Source organism: Nerophis lumbriciformis, linkage group LG20 (assembly GCF_033978685.3).
Source record: "Nerophis lumbriciformis linkage group LG20, RoL_Nlum_v2.1, whole genome shotgun sequence".
Taxonomy (NCBI): domain Eukaryota; kingdom Metazoa; phylum Chordata; class Actinopteri; order Syngnathiformes; family Syngnathidae; genus Nerophis; species Nerophis lumbriciformis.
The window spans coordinates 27720657-27743835 of NC_084567.2; the positions used below are offsets into that span (position 1 = coordinate 27720657).

Below are 23179 nucleotides of genomic sequence, written 5' to 3' on the forward strand. Positions count from 1 at the left end.
ATGTAATATTAGCTACATTTCTGATAGTTGTTTGTGTGCCATGAAAACTTTTAAATTCCTCGGGACCCACATCAGCGTGGACCTCACCTGGGATTACAACACCCAACAAACAATAAAGAAAGCCCAGCAGCGACTGTACTTCCTAAGAAGGCTGAGAAAATTTGGCATGCCGCCCAAAATTCTGAGCAACTTCTATAGAAGTACGGTTGAGAGTGTCCTTACCAGCTCAATCACGGTCTGGTATGGAAACTGCACTGCTAAGGACAGGAAGGCACTCCAGGGAGTGATTAAAACTGCTCAGTACATATCAGGAGCCGCCTTCCCCTCACTACAGGACATGTACTCTACCAGGCCCACCAGGAGAGCACACAACATCATAAAGGACAGTACACACCCCCAGCACAGTCTCTTCAGCCTCCTACCATCAGGCAGACGATACAGGAGCCTGAAATCCAGGCCTACGAGACTGATAAACAGTTTCTACCCACAGGCCATCAGGCTTGTGAATGCTAACTTTTGAATGCTAGCCCCCGCCCCGTTTTACTTTTATCTTTTTAAACAAAAGACAGTTACCATGACCACTCCCAAACTGTGAACCATCACTGTAGACACTTTTCACCTTTGATCACTAAAGACACTTTAACTGCTGCTGTGACCAAATGTCACCTCCATATTTATACTGTTGACTGTCAATCAGAATGTGCAATAATGTTATGTTACTTACTGTGCCTTGTATATACATTTTTATTTTTGTTTTTTATTTTTTAGCTAAGTACCGTGTGACTTGTTGAAGGGTGGACTAGCAAAGTAAGATTTTCATTGTACGGCAAAGTGTCTGTTGAACTGTGCATATGACAATAAACAATCTTGAATCTTGAATGTTGTTCCAGACCACAACAAACAAAACCCAGCTTGCAAAGATTGTAATAAATCTATTAGAAGATGACAGCTTGCAGTTTCCTTAAACTTGGACACACACATCTATACCTTTGGCTATTCTGAGCCAGTAATTTCCAGAAGGTATCTCATCCTGTGAGAAGCCTCCATTTTACTAGATGTTGTTCCAGACCACAGCAAACATTGCCTAGCTCGCCAAAGATTGTAATAAATCTATTAAAAGAAGACAGCCCGCCGTTTCCTTAAACTTGGACACACACATCTATACCTTTGGCCATTAAAAGCCAGTAATTTCCAGGAGTTATCTCACCTTCTGAGTAGCCTCTGTGTAGAGCTTCAGTCGTTCAACAGTCCGGGGTCTCCGCTGTCGTATTTTACGCTTCGTAATGCGCCACACATTTTCGATGGAAGACAGGTCTGGACTGCAGGCGAGCCAAGAATATACCCGCACTCTTTTTTTACGAAGCCACGCTGTTGTAACATGTGCTGAATGTGGCTTGGCATCGTCTTGCTGAAATAAGCAGGGGCGTCCATGAAAAAGACAGCGCTTAGATGGCAGCATATGTTGAGTAGCCTCTGATTAACTAATGGTTCCTAATGTTGTAAAAATGTGTAGAATAAATATTACATTTCAACATTTCTGTCAATAAAGATTTGCTTCAGCCTGCGACACAGTCATTCTGATAGTAGGCTATTATAGCTAATATAGACACTTAAGTCATGTATTGCCTTCATTATATCACTTATATGGCTTATAATTTTTTGGGGCTCCAGAAAGATTAGTTTTTTGTATTTTTGGTCCTATATGGCTCTTTTAACGTTTTGGGTTGCCGACTCCTGGCCTAAGGCTAAAAACTGTAACAGTAAGCTTTTTTTCTCTTCCTTCCCTCCTTTGAACTCTTCTCTCATCCTTCTCTTCACTGCATTTTTACATACTTACTCCTTAGTCTACATGTTTTTTTTTTCCAAGTTTCTAATTTGTCACTATTTAAAAACGGTTATCTTCATCATTCTCTCTCACTATCTCTCGCTTCCCTTCCTCTTCTCTCTCACTGCTCTCTCAGGACAACATCCATCGCTACCTTCCAGCCAGACTGGGAATGTTTACTTCATGCTTTTAAAACGCGGCAGCCTAATGACTCATAATTGCTTCGTTTGCTTAACAAGCCGAGGATCAGGGGCCAAAGCAGCGCGAGTTTCTCCAGCCCACCAGTACAAGACGAGAAGTAGTAGAGCTTGGATGTGCAGTGGTTTTCTATTTAGTTAGACTGGAAGGTATACTGTCGGTATGGAATTAGAAAAATAGATCAGAACAGTTTGACAATGAAGTTGAGAAAAATCTGGGAAGGAAAATACTACTGAAAAGTTCATTTCAAGGCATACAAAGAGCTTATGTAAAGGAGACCTCAAGGATACAACGCCAAAAGAAATTGATATCAGATCAGTTGGTTTTAAAAACCAAAAACGGTGCAATCGCGTCCGTAGAACACGGCTCTGGGACTTTGGAAGACCACAACGAGGAATTTTAGGAGCTTCAGCCAAGAAGTTTGAACATACAAACTCTTATAAGTTGACTTTGGGTCGAGGACATGGAGTTGTTGGAGTTGTTCTATCGTCGGAAGCTGCGCAAGAAGCAGAAGAAAGCGGAGCTACGCCGCTCCGAGGGCACCCTTTGTCGCTCGCCAGACGAGGCCAACGTCAGCACCTTGGCGACCGGCCTCATCTCTAAAGTCCTCAGGTTTACCTCCAGGTAACGCAAAGCAGAATCGTGCTGCTTCTACAGTATCTGCCAGATTTTGCAACAACTTGTCTTTAAAAAATGGTTGATTGTGTCCTTATGGGGACTCGGTGGTCCATGTTTGAAGTTCAATTCCTGAACCAGAAGGTAGTGTGGTGTGGGTCTTTTATAGCGTAGTAGTTCACATAGCTGAATTTTGTGCAGCAGTTGTTAAATCAGTTCTTTAATTCAGGACAAGCAGCACAAACAATGTATAGCTAGTGATGTTTCGATTATGGTTGGGTCCTGCCGATACCGATCCTCCATGACTGAGATCGGCCAAGACCGATACTTAGGGCATTGGGTATTGGCAAGGACTTCACTAAACATTGGGATTAGGGTTGTCAAAAATTAAAATACAACATTTCTGTCAACGAAGATTTGCGTCAGCCTTTGATAGTAGGCTAATATAGCTAATATAGACACTTACATCATGTGTTGCCTTCATTATAACACTTATATAAGGCTTTTATTTTTTATCTTTGGTCCAATATGGCTCTTTCCACATTTTGGGTTGCCGACCCCTGATCTAGTGGTATGCCAAGAATTGCTTGATTTAGGAGTCCCCAAACTACAGCCCGCAGATTGTCCCAATTTTTTTTTTAAACATAAAATTTCAAACACCGCAATTGTGTTGCCACCTGACTGATGAGGTCAACAGGGATTATCATTGACCAGGTGCTTTACACAGGGTGCACAAAGTTAAAGTACTAGTAAAGTGGAAAAGCAGGTTTACTTTATATGCTTAATTGTGTTTCATAGTATCCATTAAACCATATTCAATTGTATTTACAATCTGCAAATTATGTGAAAATACCATCTAAACATCATATCTGACTTTTGGAAGAATGGTGGAAAATTCCTATAAACACACTCCGCAACCTTGTGGACAGCCTTCCCAGTAGAGTTGAAGCTGTAATAGCTGCAAAAGGTGGTCCCACATCATATTGAACCCTGTGGGGTAGGAATGGGATGGCACTTCAAGTTCCTATGTGAGTCAAGGCAGGTGGCCAAATACTTTTGGCAATATAGTGTATAGAGAAATATCCGCTGCCGAACTAAGGCAAAATATGTCACTAAAGTCTCAAATTCCAAACGTCTCGTTTAGAGCAAGTTTGGAAGAGAACAAGATTGTTGTACAAACCCCGTTTCCATATGAGTTGGGAAATTGTGTTAGATGTAAATATAAACGGAATACAATGATTTGCAAATCATTTTCAACCCATATTCAATTGAATGCACTACAAAGACAATATATTTGATGTTCAAACTCATAAACTTTATTTCATGGCTGCAACACATGCCAAAGTAGTTGGGAAAGGGCATGTTCACCACTGTGTTACATCACCTTTTCTTTTAACAACACTCAATAAACGATTGGGAACTGAGGAAACTAATTGTTGAAGCTTTCAAAGTGGAATTCTTTCCCAATCTTGTTTTATGTAGAGCTTCAGTCGTTCAACAGTCCGGGGTCTCCGCTGTCGTATTTTACGCTTCGTAATGCGCCACACATTTTTGATGGGAGACAGGTCTGGACTGCAGGCGGGCCAGGAATATACCCGCACTCTTTTTTTACGAAGCCACGCTGTTGTAACATGTGCTGAATGTGGCTTGGCATTGTCTTGCTGAAATAAGCAGGGGCGTCCATAAAAAAGTCGGCGCTTAGATGGCAGCATATGTTGTTCCAAAACCTGTATGTACCTTTCAGCTTTAATGGTGCCTTTACAGATGTGTAAGTTACCCATGCCTTGGGCACTAGTACACCCCCATACCATCACAGATGCTGGCTTTTGAACTTTGCGTCGATAACAGTCTGGATGGTTCGCTTCCCCTTTGGTCCGGATGACACGATGTCGAATATTTCCAAAAATAATTTGAAATGTGGACTCGTCAGACCACAGAACACTTTTACATTTTGCATCAGTCCATCTTAGATGATCTCGGGCCCAGAGAAGCCGGCGGCATTTTAACTTGCATTTACAGATGTAGCGACCAACTGTAGTTACTGACAGTGGTTTTCTGAAGTGTTCCTGAGCCCATGTGGTGATATCCTTTAGAGATTGATGTCGGTTTTTTGATCTGAGGGATCGAAGGTCACGGTCATTCAATGTTGGATTCCGGCCATGCCGCTTACATGGAGTGATTTCTCCAGATTCTCTGAACCTTTTGATGATATTATTGACCGTAGATGTTGAAATCCCTAAATTTCTTGCAATTGCACTTTGAGAAACGTTGTTCTTAAACTGTTTGACTATTTGCTCACGCAGTTGTGGACAAAGGGGTGTACCTCGCCCCATCCTTTCTTGTGAAAGACTGAGCATTTTTTGGGAAGCTGTTTTTATACCCAATCATGGCACCCACCTGTTCCCAATTAGCCTGCACACCTGTGGGATGTTCCAAATAAGTGTTTGATGAGCATTCCTCAACTTTATCAGTATTTATTGCCACCTTTCCCAACTTCTTTGTCACGTGTTGCTGGCATCAAATTCTAAAGTTAATGATTATTTGCACAAAAAAAAAAGTTTATCAGTTTGAACATTAAATATGTTGTCTTTGTAGCATATTCAACTGAATATGGGTTGAAAATGATTTGCAAATCATTGTATTCTGTTTATATTTACATCTTGTATAAACATCTCTGCCATGCCTTTTTGAAATAAGTACATTTTAATGTGACACTGGTTTGTTTTTTAAGTGTGCAGGAACATGGCTTCAGGTCAAATATCTGAAGGGTACTGATTTATACTTCTTAAACTTTAAAAACACATGTTTTGTGTGTTGTTTAAAGCTAGTTTAGCAATTAGCATGCCTTCTTTTTTGCTACTGTTTGTTCTTACACGTAGTCATGATGCAGAGAGCCCTCCTCCTAGATCTGCTGATGAAGTTTGTGGTGGTGGGAAGGCTGTTCCCCACCATCTTCTCAGCAGCTTTTTCACTAGTAGCACTAGTGCTACTAGTGAAAAAGAATATCAATTTCATTATTACTCTCAAACAACGTACAAATGTGCACTCATTCATATAAACCAGTGGTTCTTAACCTGGGTTCGATCGAACCCTAGGGGTTCGGTGAGTCAGGCTCAGGGGTTCGGCGAAGGTCAAAACACACCCGACTCATCGTGTAAATACAAACTTCTCCCTATTGGCGTATTACGGATACGGCAACAGCAGAAGTCACACTGATTTGCGGGTGTGTAATTTGTTGTGAGTTTATGCACTGTGTTGGTTTTGTTCTTTGAACAAGGTGATGTTCATGCACGGTTAATTTTGTGCACCAGTAAAAAAAACATGGTAACACTTTAGTATGGGGAACATATTCACCATTAATTAGTTGCTTATAAACATGCAAATTAGTAACATATTGGCTCTTAACTAGTCATTATTAAGTACTTATTAATGCCTTATTCGGCATGACCTTATTATAACCCTAACCCTCTAACCCTGGCCCTAACCCTCTAACCCTAACCCTAACCCTAACCAAATAACTCTAAATTAAGTCTTTGTTACTTAGAATACGTTCCCCTAGTGCAGGGGTCGGCAACCCGCGGCTCTAGAGCCGCATGCGGCTCTTTAGCGCCGTCCTAGTGGCTCTCTGGAGCTTTTTCAAAAATTTATGAAAAATGGAAAAAGATGAGGGGGGGGAGAAAAAAATATTTTTTGTTTTAGTATGTTTTCTGTAGGAGGACAAACAAGACACAAACCTCCCTAATTGTTATAAATCACACTGTTTATATTAAACATGCTTCACTGATTCGAGTATTTGGCGAGCGCCATTTTGTCCTACTAATTTTGGCGGTCCTTGAACTCACCTTAGTTTGTTTACATATATAACTTTCTCCGACTTCCTAGGACGTGTTTTATCCTTTTTCTGTCTCATTTTGTCCACCAAACTTTTAACGTTGTGCATGAATGCACAAAGGTGAGTTTTGTTGGTGTTATTGACTTGTGTAGAGTGCTAATCAGACATATTTGGTCACTGCATGACTGCAAGCTAATCGATGCTAACATGCTATTTAGGTTAGCGATATGTACATATTGCATCATTATGCCTCATTTGTAGCTACATTTGAGGTCATTTAGTTTCCTTTAAGTCCTCTTAATTCAATGTATATCTCATGACACACTATCTGTATGTAATATGGCTTTTAATTTTTTGCGGCTCCAGACAACTGTGTTTTTGTATTTTTGGTCCAATATGGCTCTTTCAACATTTTGGGTTGCCGACCCCTGCCCTAGTGTCCAAAAAACTCTAAATGAAGTATTTGTTACTTAGAATATGTTCCCCATACTAAAGTGTTACCAAAAACATTTAACTTTGTCTTGAATTTGAAAAAAAAAGGAGGGTTCGGTGAATGCGCATATGTAACTGGTGGGGTTCGGTACCTCCAACAAGGTTAAGAACCACTGATATAAACACTAGTAATGCAACGGTCAACTAAACACAGAGAGCATCTCTCAACTGTGCTCGCACTGTCGGTAACACGAGCGTACGGCTGGGCAATATGGACCGAAATTCATAACCCAATGTACCGTATTTTCCGAACCATAGGGCGCACCGGATTATAAGGTGCACTGCAGATGAGCGGGTCTTTTCCGGTCTTTTTTCATACAAAAGGCGCATTATAATTTGTTTCTAAATGGAAACCACTTCCTTGTGGTCTACATAACAAGTAATGGTGGTTCTTTGGTCAAAATGTTGCATAGATTATGTTTTACGGATCATCTTCAAGCCGCTTTCTGACAGTCGCTTCCGGATGCGCAGTTTTGTGGGCGGTCTTATTCACGTGGCTCACCTTCGGCAGCGTCTTCTCCCCGTCATCTTTGTTGTAGCGGTGTAGCGTGCAAGGATGGGAGTGGAAGAAGTGTCAAAATATGGAGCTAACTGTTTTAGTGACATTCTGACTTTACTTCAATCAATAACGGAGGAGCATCTTCTCATCCGTGGCTCACTAGTGCAACAATGTGTCCCGTGAAAAACCGTCCGACCTGAACTCTCTAATAACTAAAGTTTTGAGGGTGAATAATGTAAACTCACTACACTGGTAGTTTTTAGCGTTTCTATAGCGAGATATAAGTTAGAACTTTATGCTACTTTATATTAGAAATGACAACAGCAGAGAGTGAATGTCCCATAGGGATGATGTTTGATAAGAAATTATCGAGTTCGAGCCTATTATCGAATCCTCTTATCGAACTGATTCCTTATCGATTCTCTTATCGATTCTCTTATCGAATCCAGATAGGTTGTTGTATATGGGGAAAAAAACCCACAATATTTGGTTTAACAAAAGCTCACTTTTATTTTATAAGAAAAATAAAATAAAATAAATAAATATTGACTGTTGTTACCCGAAGTATATTAAGTGGGATTTGTCAGAAAAACAAATATATACAGTAACACAAAAACAACCTGTCTCTGTGATCACTATAGGTGTATAAATAATAATATAGTGTTAAATAAAATCAGTCCCTTGGGCTAAGTTTCATATAAAGTACAAACCCTGTTTCCATATGAGTTGGGAAATTGTGTTAATTTTTTTTTTGCAAATAATAATTAACTTAGAATTTCATGGCTGCAACACGTGCCAAAGTAGTTGGGAAAGGGCATGTTCACCACTGTGTTACATGGCCTTTCCTTTTAACAACACTCAGTAAACGTTTGGGAACTGAGGAGACACATTTTTTAAGCTTCTCAGGTGGAATTCTTTCCCATTCTTGCTTGATGTACAGCTTAAGTTGTTCAACAGTCCGGGGGTCTCCGTTGTGGTATTTTAGGCTTCATAATGCGCCACACATTTTCAATGGGAGACAGGTCTGGACTACAGGCAGGCCAGTCTAGTACACGCACTCTTTTACTATGAACCCACGTTGATGTAACACATGGCTTGGAATTGTCTTGCTGAAATAAGCAGGGGCGTCCATGGTAACGTTGCTTGGATGGCAACATATGTTGCTCCAAAACCTGTATGTACCTTTCAGCATTAATGGCGCCTTCACAGATGTGTAAGTTACCCATGTCTTGGGCACTAATACACCTCCATACCATCACAGATGCTGGCTTTTCAACTTTGCGCCTATAACAATCCGGATGGTTATTTTCCTCTTTGGTCCGGAGGACACGACGTCCACAGTTTCCAAAAACAATTTCAAATGTGGACTCGTCAGACCACAGAACACTTTTCCACTTTGTATCAGTCCATCTTAGATGAGCTCAGGCCCAGCGAAGCCGACGGCCTTTCTGGGTGTTGTTGATAAACGGTTTTCCCCTTGCATAGGAGAGTTTTAACTTGCACTTACAGATGTAGCGAGTAGTTACTGACAGTGGGTTTCGGAAGTGTTCCTGAGCCCATGTGGTGATATCCTTTACACACTGATGTCGCTTGTTGATGCAGTACAGCCTGAGGGATCGAAGGTCACGGGTTTAGCTGCTTACGTGCAGTGATTTCTCCAGATTCTCTGAACTCTTTGATGATATTACGGACCGTAGATGGTGAAATCCCTAAATTCCTTGCAATAGCTGGTTGAGAAAGGTTTTTCTTAAACTGTTCAACAATTTGCTCGCGCATTTGTTGACAAAGTGGTGACCCTCGCCCCATCCTTATTTGTGAATGACTGAGCATTTCATGGAATCTACTGTTATACCCAATCATGGCATCCACCTGTTCCCAATTTGCCTGTTTACCTGTGGGATGTTCCAAATAAGTGTTTGATGAGCATTCCTCAACTTTATCAGTATTTATTGCTACATTTCCCAACTTCTTTGTCACGTGTTGCTGGCATCAAATTCTAAAGTTAATGATTATTTGCAAAAAAAAAAAAGTTTATCAGTTTGAACATCAAATATGTTGTCTTTGTAGCATATTCAACTGAATATGGATTGAAAATGATTTGCAAATCATTGTATTCCGTTTATATTTACATCTAACACAATTTCCCAACTCATATGGAAACGGGGTTTGTATATATATGACAGCAGTGTGTGCCTTTAAAAGGCGGGGCCTGTTGCCTAGTGATGTGTGACATCAGCGAGTCTATGCTCAGTCTGAGTCTTGAGCTGTTTTTGGTAACTTAGCTGGTGTCAAACTCATTTAAACTCAACGGCCGCATGAAGGAAAATATATTCACACTGGTAAAATCATGGCATAATAACTTAAAAATAAAGACAACTTCAGATTATTTTCTTTGTCTTACGTTGGCCAAAAATAGAACAAGTACAGTCGGAAAATGTACATACTACAAATAATCCTCTTGGCAAAACTTGAAAACGCTGAGGAAAAAAATGGTGCGTTTCAAAAACACCATGAAGAACACAATGAACTTAGAATAGAATAGAATAGAAAGTATTTTATTGATCCCTGGGGGAAATTCAGCACCACAGTTCGCTCACAATAGACAATAAATACTATGCAGCATTATTCACATGTGAATAATATAAATATATTATACATATATCCTACATTTAAGTACAGTCAAGAAGGAACCAAGCCATTAAACTTCAAGCACTTACTGTTTAGCATTCTAACATTGGCAGTAGGGTTGTACGGTATACCGGTGTTAGTATAGTACCGCGATACTAATAAATCATTTTCGATACTATACCGTCTCTGAAACGTACTGGTCCTGCACCCAACGCGCCCGCATCGAAGTCGCGTTGTGTCATTGCTGGTTTACGAGCAGAGGAGCATGTTCGGCAGCGCACAACCACAGAGTACTTACAAGCAGACACAGTGTGTAGACAGAAAAGGGAGAACAGACGCATTTTGGCTTAAAAACTAACGATAAAAGTGAAGTTATAACATTGAAACGCCCACCGGAATAGGTGCTTTAAGACATGACTAGCTAGCGAGCGGCTAACGTCCAGCCCCAGTCTGCAGTGTTTTAGCTACTTCTAAATCACTAATCCTCGCCTCCATGGCGACAAATAAAGTAAGTTTCTTCCAAGTATCATCCCTGCAGGACGAGGAATAGCTAAACATGCTTCACTACACACCGTAGCTCACCAGCGTCACAATGTAAACAAACGCCTTTGGTGGATCTACACCTGACATCCACTGTAATGATACCAAGTACAGGCACGTATCTAGTCGATATTACTATGATTACGTCGATATTTTTTGGCATCACAACATCTTCTTTCGTGTATATTAAAGGGGAACATTATCACAATTTCAGAAGGGTTAAAACCATTAAAAATCAGTTCCCAGTGGCTTATTTTAATTTTCGAAGTTTTTTTCAAAATTTTACCCATCACGCAATATCCCTAAAAAAAAGCTTCAAAGTGCCTGATTTTAACCATCGTTATATACACCTGTCCATTTTCCTGTGACGTCACATAGTGATGCCAATACAAACAAACATGGCGGATAGAACAACAAGCTATAGCGACATTAGCTCGGATTCAGACTCGGATTTCAGCGGCTTAAGCGATTCAACAGATTACGCATGTATTGAAACGGATGGTTGTAGTGTGGAGGCAGGTAGCGAAAACGAAATTGAAGAAGAAACTGAAGCTATTGAGCCATATCGGTTTGAACCGTATGCAAGCGAAACCGACGAAAACGACGCGACAGCCAGCGACACGGGAGAAAGCGAGGACGAATTCGGCGATCGCCTTCTAACCAACGATTGGTATGTGTTTGTTTGGCATTAAAGGAAACTAACAACTATGAACTAGGTTTACAGCATATGAAATACATTTGGCAACAACATGCACTTTGAGAGTGCAGACAGCCTAATTTTCATCAATTAATATATTCTGTAGACATACCCTCTTCCGCTATCTTTTCCTGAAAGCTGATCTGTCCAGTTTTGGAGTTGATGTCAGCAGGCCAGGGAAGCTAGGGTCGATATTCTTCTCTTGATCATCTTCGGTGGCGTAAGGGACAGTGTGAGCTAAGACATCCAAGGGGTTTAGCTCGCTCGTCTGCGGGAACAAACTGCCGCCATTGCTTGCCGTGCTACCGAGGTCCTTTGTCCCTGAATTGCTCACACACTCCGGCAGATTCAATGGGGGTCTGGCGGCAGATTTCTTTGACTTTATCGTTGGAAATGCATCTGCTTTGAGTGTCGCAGGATATCCACACATTCTTGCCATCTCTGTCGTAGCATAGCTTTCGTCGGTAAAGTGTGCGGAACAAACGACTGACCATTTTCGTCGGCTTTCCCCACACCCTCATATTTTGAACAAATTTCGTCCAATTTCTTGCCACTTTCGCATCTTTGGGCCACTGGTGCAACTTGAATCCGTCCCTGTTCGTGTTGTTACACCCTCCGACAACACACCGACGAGGCATGATTTCTCCAAGGTACGGAAAACAGTCGAAAAAACGGAAAATAACAGAGCTGATTTGATTCGGTGTTTGTAATGTGTTTGAGAAAATGGCGGATTGCTTCCTGATGTGACATCACGTTGTGACGTCATCACTCCGAGAGCGAATAATAGAAAGGCGTTTAATTCGCCAAAATTCACCCATTTAGAGTTCGAAAATCGGTTAAAAAAAAAAAAGGTCTTTTTTCTGCAACATCAAGGTATATATTGACGCTTACATAGGTCTGGTGATAATGTTCCCCTTTAATGTATATTATGGGGGTTAGTGCATCTGCCTCACAATACGAAGGTCCTGAGTAGTCTTGGGTTCAATCCCGGGCTCGGGATCTTTCTGTGTGGAGTTTGCATGTTCTCCCCGTGACTGCGTGGGTTCCCTCCGGGTACTCCGGCTTCCTCCCACTTCCAAAGACATGCACCTGGGGATAAGTTGATTGGCAACACTAAATTGGCCCTAGTGTGTGGATGTGAGTGTGAATGTTGTCTGTCTATCTGTGTTGGCCCTGCGATGAGGTGGCGACTTGTCCAGGGTGTACCCCGCCTCCCGCCCGATTGTAGCTGAGATAGGCTCCAGCGCCCCCCGCGACCCCGAAGGGAATAAGCGGTAGAAAATGGATGGATGGATGGATGTTTATAAACTCAGGAAATATGTGCCTGGACACATGAGTACTTTGAATATGACCAATGTATGATCCTGTAACTACTTGGTATCGGATTGATACCTAAATGTGTGGTATCAACCAAAATGAATGTAAAGTATCAAACAACAGAAGAATAAGTGATAATTACATTTTAACAGAAGTGTAGATAGAACATGTTAAAAGAGAAAGTAAGCAGATATTAACAGTAAATGTAGATTAATAATTAATTGTATACCACAAATGGGGTATTAATTGGATGGCAAGTTTGTCATTTTAATCATGGATGTGTTGTTCAATATTCTCTCTGACTCATGCAGTTACTAGCGTCAAGTTTTAAGGTGGTGAAAACATTTTTGTTTTTACTGACCAGTTCCTCCAACCGTGTTGCAAGACTGAGTGTGTGGGTTAGCGGGTGCAGCCCCGCTGCCCTCTGTGCATAGTAAAGTTGCAGTCAGAAGTTTCCAAACACTCATCATTGATGAGTGTTTGGAAACTTCTGGACAAACTTCATCATGGACAGTAATGTCATATTTATTGCAGGCTTTTAATGGTGTATTTAAAGTGTTCTTTTTCCAGGTTGGAGTAATCACACAACTTACATATTCTGTTATTTTTTAACTAGCAAGAATTGTGTGCAATTTCACAAGTTCTTTTTATTTTTATTTTTATTTTTTGTCCTGTCCAGCTACACAGGCAAATCACATACCGTATTTTTCGGACAGTTTTTTTCATAGTTTGCGACTTATACTCAGAAGCGACTTATGTGTGAAATTATTAACACATTGCCGTAAAATATAAAATAATATTATTTAGCTCATTCACGTAAGAGACTAGACGTATAAGATTTCATGGGATTTAGCGATTAGAAGTGACAGATTGTTTGGTAAACGTATAGCATGTTCTATATGTTATAGTTATTTGAATGACTCTTACCATAATATGTTACGTTAACCTACCAGGCACGTTCTCAGTTGGTTATTTATGCCTCATATAACGTACACTTATTCAGCCTGTTGTTCACTATTCTTTATTTATTTTAAATTGCCTTTCAAATGTCTGTTCTTAGTGTTAGCTTTTATCAAATAAATTTCCTCCAAAAATGCGACTTATACTCCAGTGCGACTTATATATGTTTTTTTCCTTCTTTATTATGCATTTTCGTCAGGTGTGACTTATACTCCGGTGCGACTTATACTCCGAAAAATACGGTAGTTGATGTAGATGCCCATATCGGCTGTACAATTGTACTTTACAAAAGAAAAGTGTGGGATACTTCTCTTGCTGCCTTATTTGTATTTGACTTTATTAAATGGATTTATATTATTATTTGGTGCAGTCGGGCTGGAGCAGGAGGGGATTGAAAGGGGAAAAAAAGGAAAACAGAGGGGGAAATTGCGGGGGAAAGAGGGAGAAAAAGACAGAGAGACAACAACAACAGCAAACACAACAATAACAACAATAGAACAACATCAGCAAATAGAATATGTACAAATATGATGGTAAAAGTGCAAAAAAAAAGCAGTTAATGAAATAAATATTAATAATACAGAAATGATAATGAGCATTATTACACTACAAAAGGAGCAATACAAATACCAATAGAAATAGCACTATTGATAATGAATAATAACAATAATTACCTCTATTATCAACAATACAATTGTTTTAAATGCAACAATACATATACGTAATGATAACTAGAGATACAAAATAAAGCAGAAAAATGGAGGGGAAGAAAGAGAAGCCAACTATATTAACCTTGTAGATTGTTATAGTAACAATAGGTTAAGGTTTGTCAGTGTGCCATGAGTGTGTGTTACAATTTCACATGTTCAACATATTCTCACATGAGTTGAATTGCAAGAGGTAAATATATTTATCTAAAGGGGGAAAAAAACATTTGTTTTTAATTCAATCCCACAGACGTAATGAGGCTGCCTCTCGTCCTCACTCCTGGCATTCAACCAAGCTCGATGTAGGTCAGCAGGACTCGGGCCGTGAAGCAACGGACACTTTGAGTAGTGCCTGGCCCCACAACTACCACTCAAGGTCAGTATGTGTTGTCAACAGTGCTTCTTACAGTTGGCAGGTAAGAACAATAATTGTTTGATTCCCTGCTGAATTTCTAAGTTTACCCCCTTTGCAAAAATATGAATATTCCAGAACTTTTATGATCGGTTTATTGTAGCACAGAGAGAGAGACTATGGAAAATAGAAAAAATCCAGGAAAAATAAAGATTAGAAATAGGGATGTTCTGATCAGTGTTTAATGTTTCCGATTCCAATACCTATTATTGGAGATGTCCGATAATATCGGCCGATAAATGCTTTAAAATTTAATATCGGAAATTATCGGTATCGGTTTTTTTATTATCAGTATCGTTTTTTTTTTTGTTTTTTTTTGGTTTTTTTTAATTAAATCAACATAAAAAACACAAGATACACTTACAATTAGTACACCAACCCAAAGAACCTTCCTCCCCCATTTACACTCATTCACACAAAAGGGTTGTTTCTTTCTGTTATTAATATTCTGGTTCCTACATTATATATCAATATATATCAATACAGTCTGTAAGGGATACAGTCCGTAAGCACACATGATTGTGCGTGCTGCTGGTCCACTAATAGTACTAACCTTTAACAGTTAATTTTACTCATTTTCATTACTTACTAGCTTCTACGTAACTGTTTTTATATTGTTTTACTTTCTTTTTTATTCAAGAAAATGTTTTTAATTTATTTATCTTATTTTATTTTATGATTTTTTTTTTAAAAGGACATTATCTTCACCATACCTGGTTGACCAAATTAGGCATAATAATGTGTTAATTCCATGACTGTATATATCGGTATCGGTTGATATCGGTAATTAAGTGTTGGACAATATCGGAATATCGGATATCGGCAAAAAGCCATTATCGGACATCCCTACCTATTATCCACGAGTGAGATTAACCGATACTGATCACATTACAACATGGGCGCCCACACTTTTTCTGCAGGCGAGCTACTTTTCAATTGACCAAGTCGAGGGGATCTACCTCATTCATATATATAATTTATATTTATTAATTTATGAAAGAGACGTTTTTGTTAACAAGCTAAAGGTGTTTAATGATAATACAAGCATGTTTAACACATATAGATTCCTTTCTTTCATGAAGACAAGAATATAAGTCGGTGTATTACCTGATTCTGATGGCTTGCATTGATTGGAATCAGACAGTAGTGCTGATAACGTCCGCATTTTCAATTGGAGGAGGAAAAAGTCCTTCTTTCTGTCAAATACCACATACTTGCCAACCCTCCCGGATTTTCCGGGAGACTCCCGAAAAATTCAGCGCCTCTCCCGAAAACCTCCCGGGACAAATTTTCTCCCGAAATTCAGGCGGAGCTGGAGGCCACGCCCCCTCCAGTTTTAATGTTAGGCAGTTTCATGAACGTCCTCCCAGCGCGGCAACAACACACAACAACAGCAGTCACGTTTTCGTCTACCGTAAAGCAGTTCGTCTGCCGTAAACAGCAATGTTGTGACACTCTTAAACAGGACAATACTGCCATCTACTGTACATGCATATGTGACAATAACATCCATGGCTTTTAGAGAGTGCAGTGCACAACTGCGCACACAACAAGGAGACGAAGCAGAATGCATCATCAGAGAGGGTGTTCAGCATGGTTAGAAAAATAGTGACAGAGAATAGAACAAGGATGGACAATTCAACCCTTAACTCAACAATGAGTAGATGAGTGTTATGTGTGTGTATATGTGTAAATAAATGAACACTGAAATTCAAGTATTTTTCTTATATATATATATATATATATATATATATATATATATATATATATATATATGTATATATATATATATACATATATATATATACATATATATATATATATATATACATATATATATATACATATATATATGTATGTATATATATATATATATATATATAGCTAGAATTCACTGAAAGTCAAGTATTTCTTTTATATATATATATATATATATATATATATATATATATATATATATATATATATATATATATATATATATATATATATATATATGAAATACTTGACTTGTTGAATTCTAGATGTAAATATACTCCTCCCCTCTTAACCACACCCCCCTCCCCACCCCCGACCACGCCCCCCGCCACCCCCACCTCCCGAAATCGGAGGTCTCAAGGTTGGCAAGTATGGTACAAAAGACTGTCTCTGTAACGCTTGTTTTCTTTTTGTGTCATTGGGTTGCTTGAGTGTAGTTCACTTTTACGACACTGGAGGGGGCATTGAACGCATCATTACATCAGCAAGCTCTGAAAGTTATGGTGAACGTCGATGTCAATTGTTTAATTGGCAGCGTGCGTCAATATAAAGTGAGCTACTTTATAGACACTTTAATATCACTTGTGTGCTTAAAACTGTATTGCAACTCATTTTGTCAGTTTTATTGTAGTCTGATGGCTGTTTGGCATCAGGTTCACAAGCTAAGTGCTAGCTGAATATCATACCCTGATTGGGGCCTGTTTGTAGCATTGGACATGTTTGTTAGCCCCAATTTGCAATTTAGAATTATTGTTGTGATGCTATTTACATTCTATTAGTCATTACATTACTTAGGGCTGGGATGTTCAAATTCTGTACATTTATGTAAACTGTGTATACACAGCTTAGTGATGTATATTTAACAGCCCTGTTGCAGGCTTATGCCTATATTTCATTGCATTGCACAGTGCTTTTATTGTGAAGATAGGAACTGTGTGTAATGGGCACCCCTGCATTACAGTATATATTATTGTATATGTGTGTATATATACTGTATATATTTAATATATGTATATATATCCACAATAGGGTTGTACGGTATACCGGTATTAGTATAGTACCGCGATACTAATGAATCTGTCAGGTTCAAACACTGATGGCATCTATTAAACGAGACAAGAAGCAAGGAATTAAACGGAGACAGAATAAAATTTGGCTCAATTGAGGAGAGCGCGTCTGGTGCTGTACTCTTGTACAGTCTCCATCACGCTCTGGCGAAAGATTGTACGCCTTCTCTTTTATTTGGACTTTCCCTGATTACATGGCAACGGCTGTTTCTAAGGGGCGGGGGTCGTAAACAGCCATCGCCTTTGATTAAAACAGTTCAAAGAACAGGTGCCTTGAGGGGAGTCAGGCCCTGCTTCCTCTCCGCTTTGTAGTTCTTGGGTCAAGGCAATATTTTTCTGTTGATTAACAATACATGAAAGAAACAGAACACCTTCATGTTGCTTCCCATCCTACACAGTGGAGTTTTACAAGCCTTCTGCTCAGTAGGATCAAAGACAGCTTTTGTCCTCTCGCCGGGAACTCATTGAAACACAAAGTTATGTGATAACTTTGATACAATTATTCTGACAGAATCATTTTCGGTACTAGACCGCCTCTGAAAAATGCCATTTTTTTGTGGTCCCCCTTATTTAGAAAAGTATCGAAATACATTTTGGTACCGGTACTAAAATACTGGTATAGGGACAACCCTAGTTGGTGCCCTATAGTTAAGAAACAGTGTAATATTGCATACGTCAGCAGCCAAACTAGGAGCTTTTGTAACCAGTTTAACATTTTATGATCATAACACAAATGGACATGTTCACATAATTTGCTCCAGGTGTTATATATATCATATTATGGGATACATTAGGGCTGTCAAAATGTTATAGCGGTTTATATACCCTCTCCTAAATACCCAAGGCCCAATATGAGTCCTTGTTCCCACCCTGTTTTAAATGTTTCTATTATCATTTATATGCCAAATAATATATTGTGATTTCAATTGTTATGGCAAGAGGCTGCAATATATATGACACAATAGAGAGCAAAAAGCAAACCAAGGTAAAGATTTGTGGGTGTTCTATTGTGCTTCTGGATTGTTGTGTGTGTTGCTGTGTAGTACGTGTTAATTATGTAAAGTGGTCAGGAATGTTGACATCATCGGACAATATTACGTCAGTGTGTTTGTCAAACAACTGTAAATGGAGAGAAAGGCTGACATGACTCTGTTTGTAAGGGGGCGCAGTGACGCTAATGCCCAAAGAGAGGGTGAATTCTTCTTGCCCCCAACCCCCCAGCCTCGCCTCCTGGTCTCCCGTGGCGACGACAGGAGAGACACAATTTGTTGACGATACTGTGACCATCTGAATGGTGAGCGTTTGGGGTGGTGAAAGTCGACTTGAGTAATAGTGAATGCTGACGTTGGAGGGGCAGAAAAAGTTAGTGACACAGAAAGGGGAAAGACAGACAAACACTGTCCTCTTTTCAAAAGCACTAATTACATTGTGTTCGCTCGGAAGAGTCCATGAATCAAAACGTGTAACGTAGACACTCTCTTTCACGCACACACACACACACGTTTGTGCATAAAACCTGTTTTCCTTTCATCTCTGTCCTTCAGCTTCGACTATATTTATTATGACGATAACAATAATAGTAATTAGAGATGTCCGATATTGGCTTTTTTGCCGATATCCAATTTTCCGATATTGTCCAACTCTTAATTACCGATTCCGATATCAACCGATACCGATATATACAGTCGTGGAATTAACACATTATTATGCCTAATTTTGTTGTGATGCCCCGCTGGATGCATTAAACAATGTAACAAGGTTTTCCTTTATGGAAAAAAAAAAATGCCAACATGGCACTGCCATATTTATTATTGAAGTCACAAAGTGCATTATTTTTTTTAACATGCCTCAAAACAGCAGCTTGGAATTTGGGACATGCTCTCCCTGAGAGAGCATGAGGAGGTTGAGGTGGGTGGGGGGTAATATGGGAGTAGCAGGGGGTGTATATTGTAGCGTCCCGGAAGAGTTAGTGCTGCAAGGGGTTCTGGGTATTTGTTCTGTTGTGTTTATGTTGTGTTACGGTGCGGATGTTCTCCCGAAATGTGTTTGTCATTCTTGTTTGTTGTGGGTTCACAGTGTGGCGCATATTTGTAGCAGTGTTAAAGTTGTTTATACGGCCACCCTCAGTGTGTGAAAGGCCGTAGACATTATGTGACTGGGCCGGCACGCAAAGGCAGTGCCTTTTAAGGTTTATTGGCGCTCTGTACTTCTCCCTACGTCCGTGTGCACAGCGGAATTTTAAAAAGTCATACATTTTAATTTTTGAAACCGATACAGATAATTTTGAAACCGATACCGATAATTTCCGATATTGCATTTTAAAGCATTTATCGGCCGATAATATCGGATTGGGCCGGCACACAAAGGCAGTGCCTTTAAGGCACGCCCCCAATATTGTTGTCTGGGTGGAAATCGGGAGAAATTCGGGAGTCTCCCAGGAAAATCAGGAGGGTTGTCAAGTATGACTGGGAGACGCAACTGCTCTGTACTTCTCCCTACGTTCGTGTACCACTCCGTACAGCGGCGTTTAAAAAAGTCATAAATTTTACTTTTTGAAACCAACACCGATAATTTCCGATATTACATTTTAAAGCATTTATCGGCCGATAATATCGGACTGCCGACATCTCTAATAGTAATGATTTGATTTGGGCAAGACACGGTAAACTGGTCACCAGCCAATCACAGGTCAAAAATACAATTCGTGTTATTGGGGATTAGGACTATAAGATGTTGTTTAGACACCTTAGGGCTGCAACTAATGACCCCTATTTTGATGGTCAACTACGACTATCTTAGCGATTAGTTGACTAATCAGATTATAAAGCATACCGTATTTTCCGGACCATAGGGCGCATTATAAGACGCACTGCCGGCGAATAGTCTATTTTAAAAAAAATCTTTTTTCATATATAAGGCGCACTGGATTATAGGGCGCATTAAAGGACTTATATATATTGAAAGCACTTCCTTGTGGTCTACATAACATGTAATGATGGTTCTTTGGTCAAAATGTTGCATAGATTTTGTTTTACAGATCATCTTCAAGCCACTTTCTGACAGTCGCTTCAGGATGCGCCGTTTTGTGGGCGGTCTTATTTACGTGGCTCACCTTCGGCAGCGTCTTCTCCCCGTCATCTTTGTTGTAGCGGTGTAGCGTGCAAGGATGGGATTGGAAGAAGTGTCAAAAGATGGAGCTAACTGTTTTAATGACATTCAGACTTTACTTCAATCAATAACGGAGCAGCATCTCCTCATCTGGAAACAACAACACCGGAAATGTGTCCCGTGAAAAACCGTTCGACCGGAACTCTCTAATAACTAAAGTTCCTTGGGTGAATAATGTAAACTCACTACACCGGTATGTTTTAGCAATTTCATGGCGAGTTTACTGACAGATATAAGTTAGAACTTTACACTACCTTTTATTAGAAATGGCAACAGCGGAGGAATAATGTCCCATGATAAGAAGATAGAGAAAAAGAAGAAGCTTATCGACTACGGTGTCAACACGGACTACAAAGGCGGACGCATGCAATTTTTTAGGATTTATGCAGATCCCAAATACAGATCAGTAAGTACCAGAAGGTAAGAAAAGTTGCTTTTGCAGAATATTGCTAAACAAAAGGCCAGATAATATGTCTTACCTTATACGTGCATCATAATAATAATCGTATGTTGAAGCACATATCAAACGGTGCAGCCAACACTTATTTCTTTAGCAATAAAATTGCTTCGAGGTGGGTAAGCTCAACCAAACTTATTCCCTACATTAGGCGCATCGAGTTATAAGGCGCACTGTCGAGTTTTGAGAGAGAAAAAAGTGCGCCCTATAGTCCAGAAAATACGGTATGTATTTCTAGTGGCTGTAATTTAGCCATCTGCTTTAAAATTCAGCCTGAGATTTTAACAATAAAGATGACTACCGTATTTTTCGGAGTATAAGTCGCACCTGAGTAAGTCGCACCTGCCGAAAATGCATAATAAAGAAGGAAAAAAACATATATACTGTAAGTCGCACTGGAGCCCGGCCAAACTATGAAAAAAACTGCGACTTATAGTCCGAAAAATACGGTACTTAGTTCAAAAATATTTTATCATTTCTGCTGCCACCTTTCAGTTTGTACCTTTTGTTCCTCTTTTTATTGTTTGGTTCTATCTTGTTTGTATTGCTAACTGCTTTGTATTCCTTTATGCCCGGAGTCCAGTTTTTCCCCTAGTGGGCAGAGTTGCGAGCCGTGCTTAAGCTGTTTCCAATTTGCCTAGGCCTACTTAAGCTGTATCCTAACTGTCGGATGGCACTCAGCAAATTTTCATCTCTCTTGTCCGTCATGCATGGTGGCTACTCTGCTGCACCCGCTAGTCTCGTGTTTGTCTTGTCGTGGCTTTTCTATTTTTTTGTATTTCTTGCTTGGACGCCTTGCAACTCCCCGAGTTAGTTGGTTAGCGGTCTTAAGTGTTGTACGTGCATGCATTTAAAAGAGTAGTACAAAAGCCAAAACCAGTGAAGTTGACACGTTGTGTAATTCGTACATAAAAACAGAATACAATGATTTGCAAATCCTTTTCAACTTATATTCAATTGAATGGACTGCAAAGACAAGATATTTAATGTTCGAACTGAGAAACCTTTTTTTTTTTTTGCAAATAATCATTAACTTAGAATTTAATGGCAGCACATTGCAAAAAAGTTGGCACATGGGCATTTTTACCTCTGTGTTACATGGCTTTTCCTTTTAACAACACTCAGTAAATGCTTGGGAACTGAGAAGACCAATTTTTGAAGCTTTTCAGGTGGAATTATTTCCCATTCTTGCTTGATGTACAGCTTAAGTTGTTCTGTGGTATTTTAGGCTTCATAATGCGCCACACATTTTCAATGGGAGACAGGTCTGTACTACAGGCAGGCCAGTCTAGTACCCACACTCTTTTGTGTTGTAATTGTTAAACTGTCAATAGCACTTGTCACAGTTGAATTGACAAATCTACAGTTGGTACATGTAATCAGTATCAGCCGATCTAACTCATGGCTGATCGGAATTGAAGTTGGCCGCCTAAAACCTTGATCAGAACATACCTAGTAACAAATAATATAATCATCAAGGTCCATCCAGAGAATAACCATATCTTTCCACTGAGTCTTTAAATGTGCTTCTGTCTATGTGTGTTACTCAGTGCCTCCACCACAGACCTCGCAGGTGATTTTGACTCTGATGGTGGCTGCCTGAGGAAGAGTCCGGACCAATACAGCTCAAGAGGCAGCATGGAGAGCCTGGATCCTCCTCAGCCTACACACCTCCAGCACCACCACACACTCGGCTATCCCCCTCACAGTGGACCACACCCTGCCTACTCCTCCTGCCAACAGCTGTCCTCTGCCAGGTTCATTTGACCACGCAACAGCTTTTAACGCAATGAAGCCCAGACATCAACTGTCGGAGAATACCTTTACACTTCACAAATACATGTTTAATGTTAATAACAATGGCTTCAAAAGCCAACCAATGAGGGTAAACACTTTTCTATATTTACAAACCCCGTTTCCATATGAGTTGGGGAATTGTGTTAGATGTAAATATAAACGGAATACAATGATTTGCAAATAATTTTCAACCCATATTCAGTTGAATAT

The 23179-nt window shown here is 39.8% G+C and overlaps 1 protein-coding gene across 4 annotated transcripts in view; it reads left to right on the forward strand.

Annotated features, from left to right (window-relative positions):
• The window catches only part of shroom3 (shroom family member 3), a 214528-nt gene that overhangs the window by 121214 nt on the left and 70135 nt on the right, over nucleotides 1–23179 (forward strand). For 2 of the 4 annotated variants that reach the window (XM_061980735.2, XM_072915338.1), the window contains 2 exons: nucleotides 14561–14686; nucleotides 22723–22929. In XM_061980735.2, the coding sequence (XP_061836719.2) occupies nucleotides 14561–14686; nucleotides 22723–22929 (333 nt within the window). Of the gene's footprint in view, nucleotides 1–2095; nucleotides 2648–14560; nucleotides 14687–22722; nucleotides 22930–23179 lie in introns of those variants that run through there. The other 2 variants (XM_061980738.2, XM_061980737.2) reach the window with 2 other exon arrangements.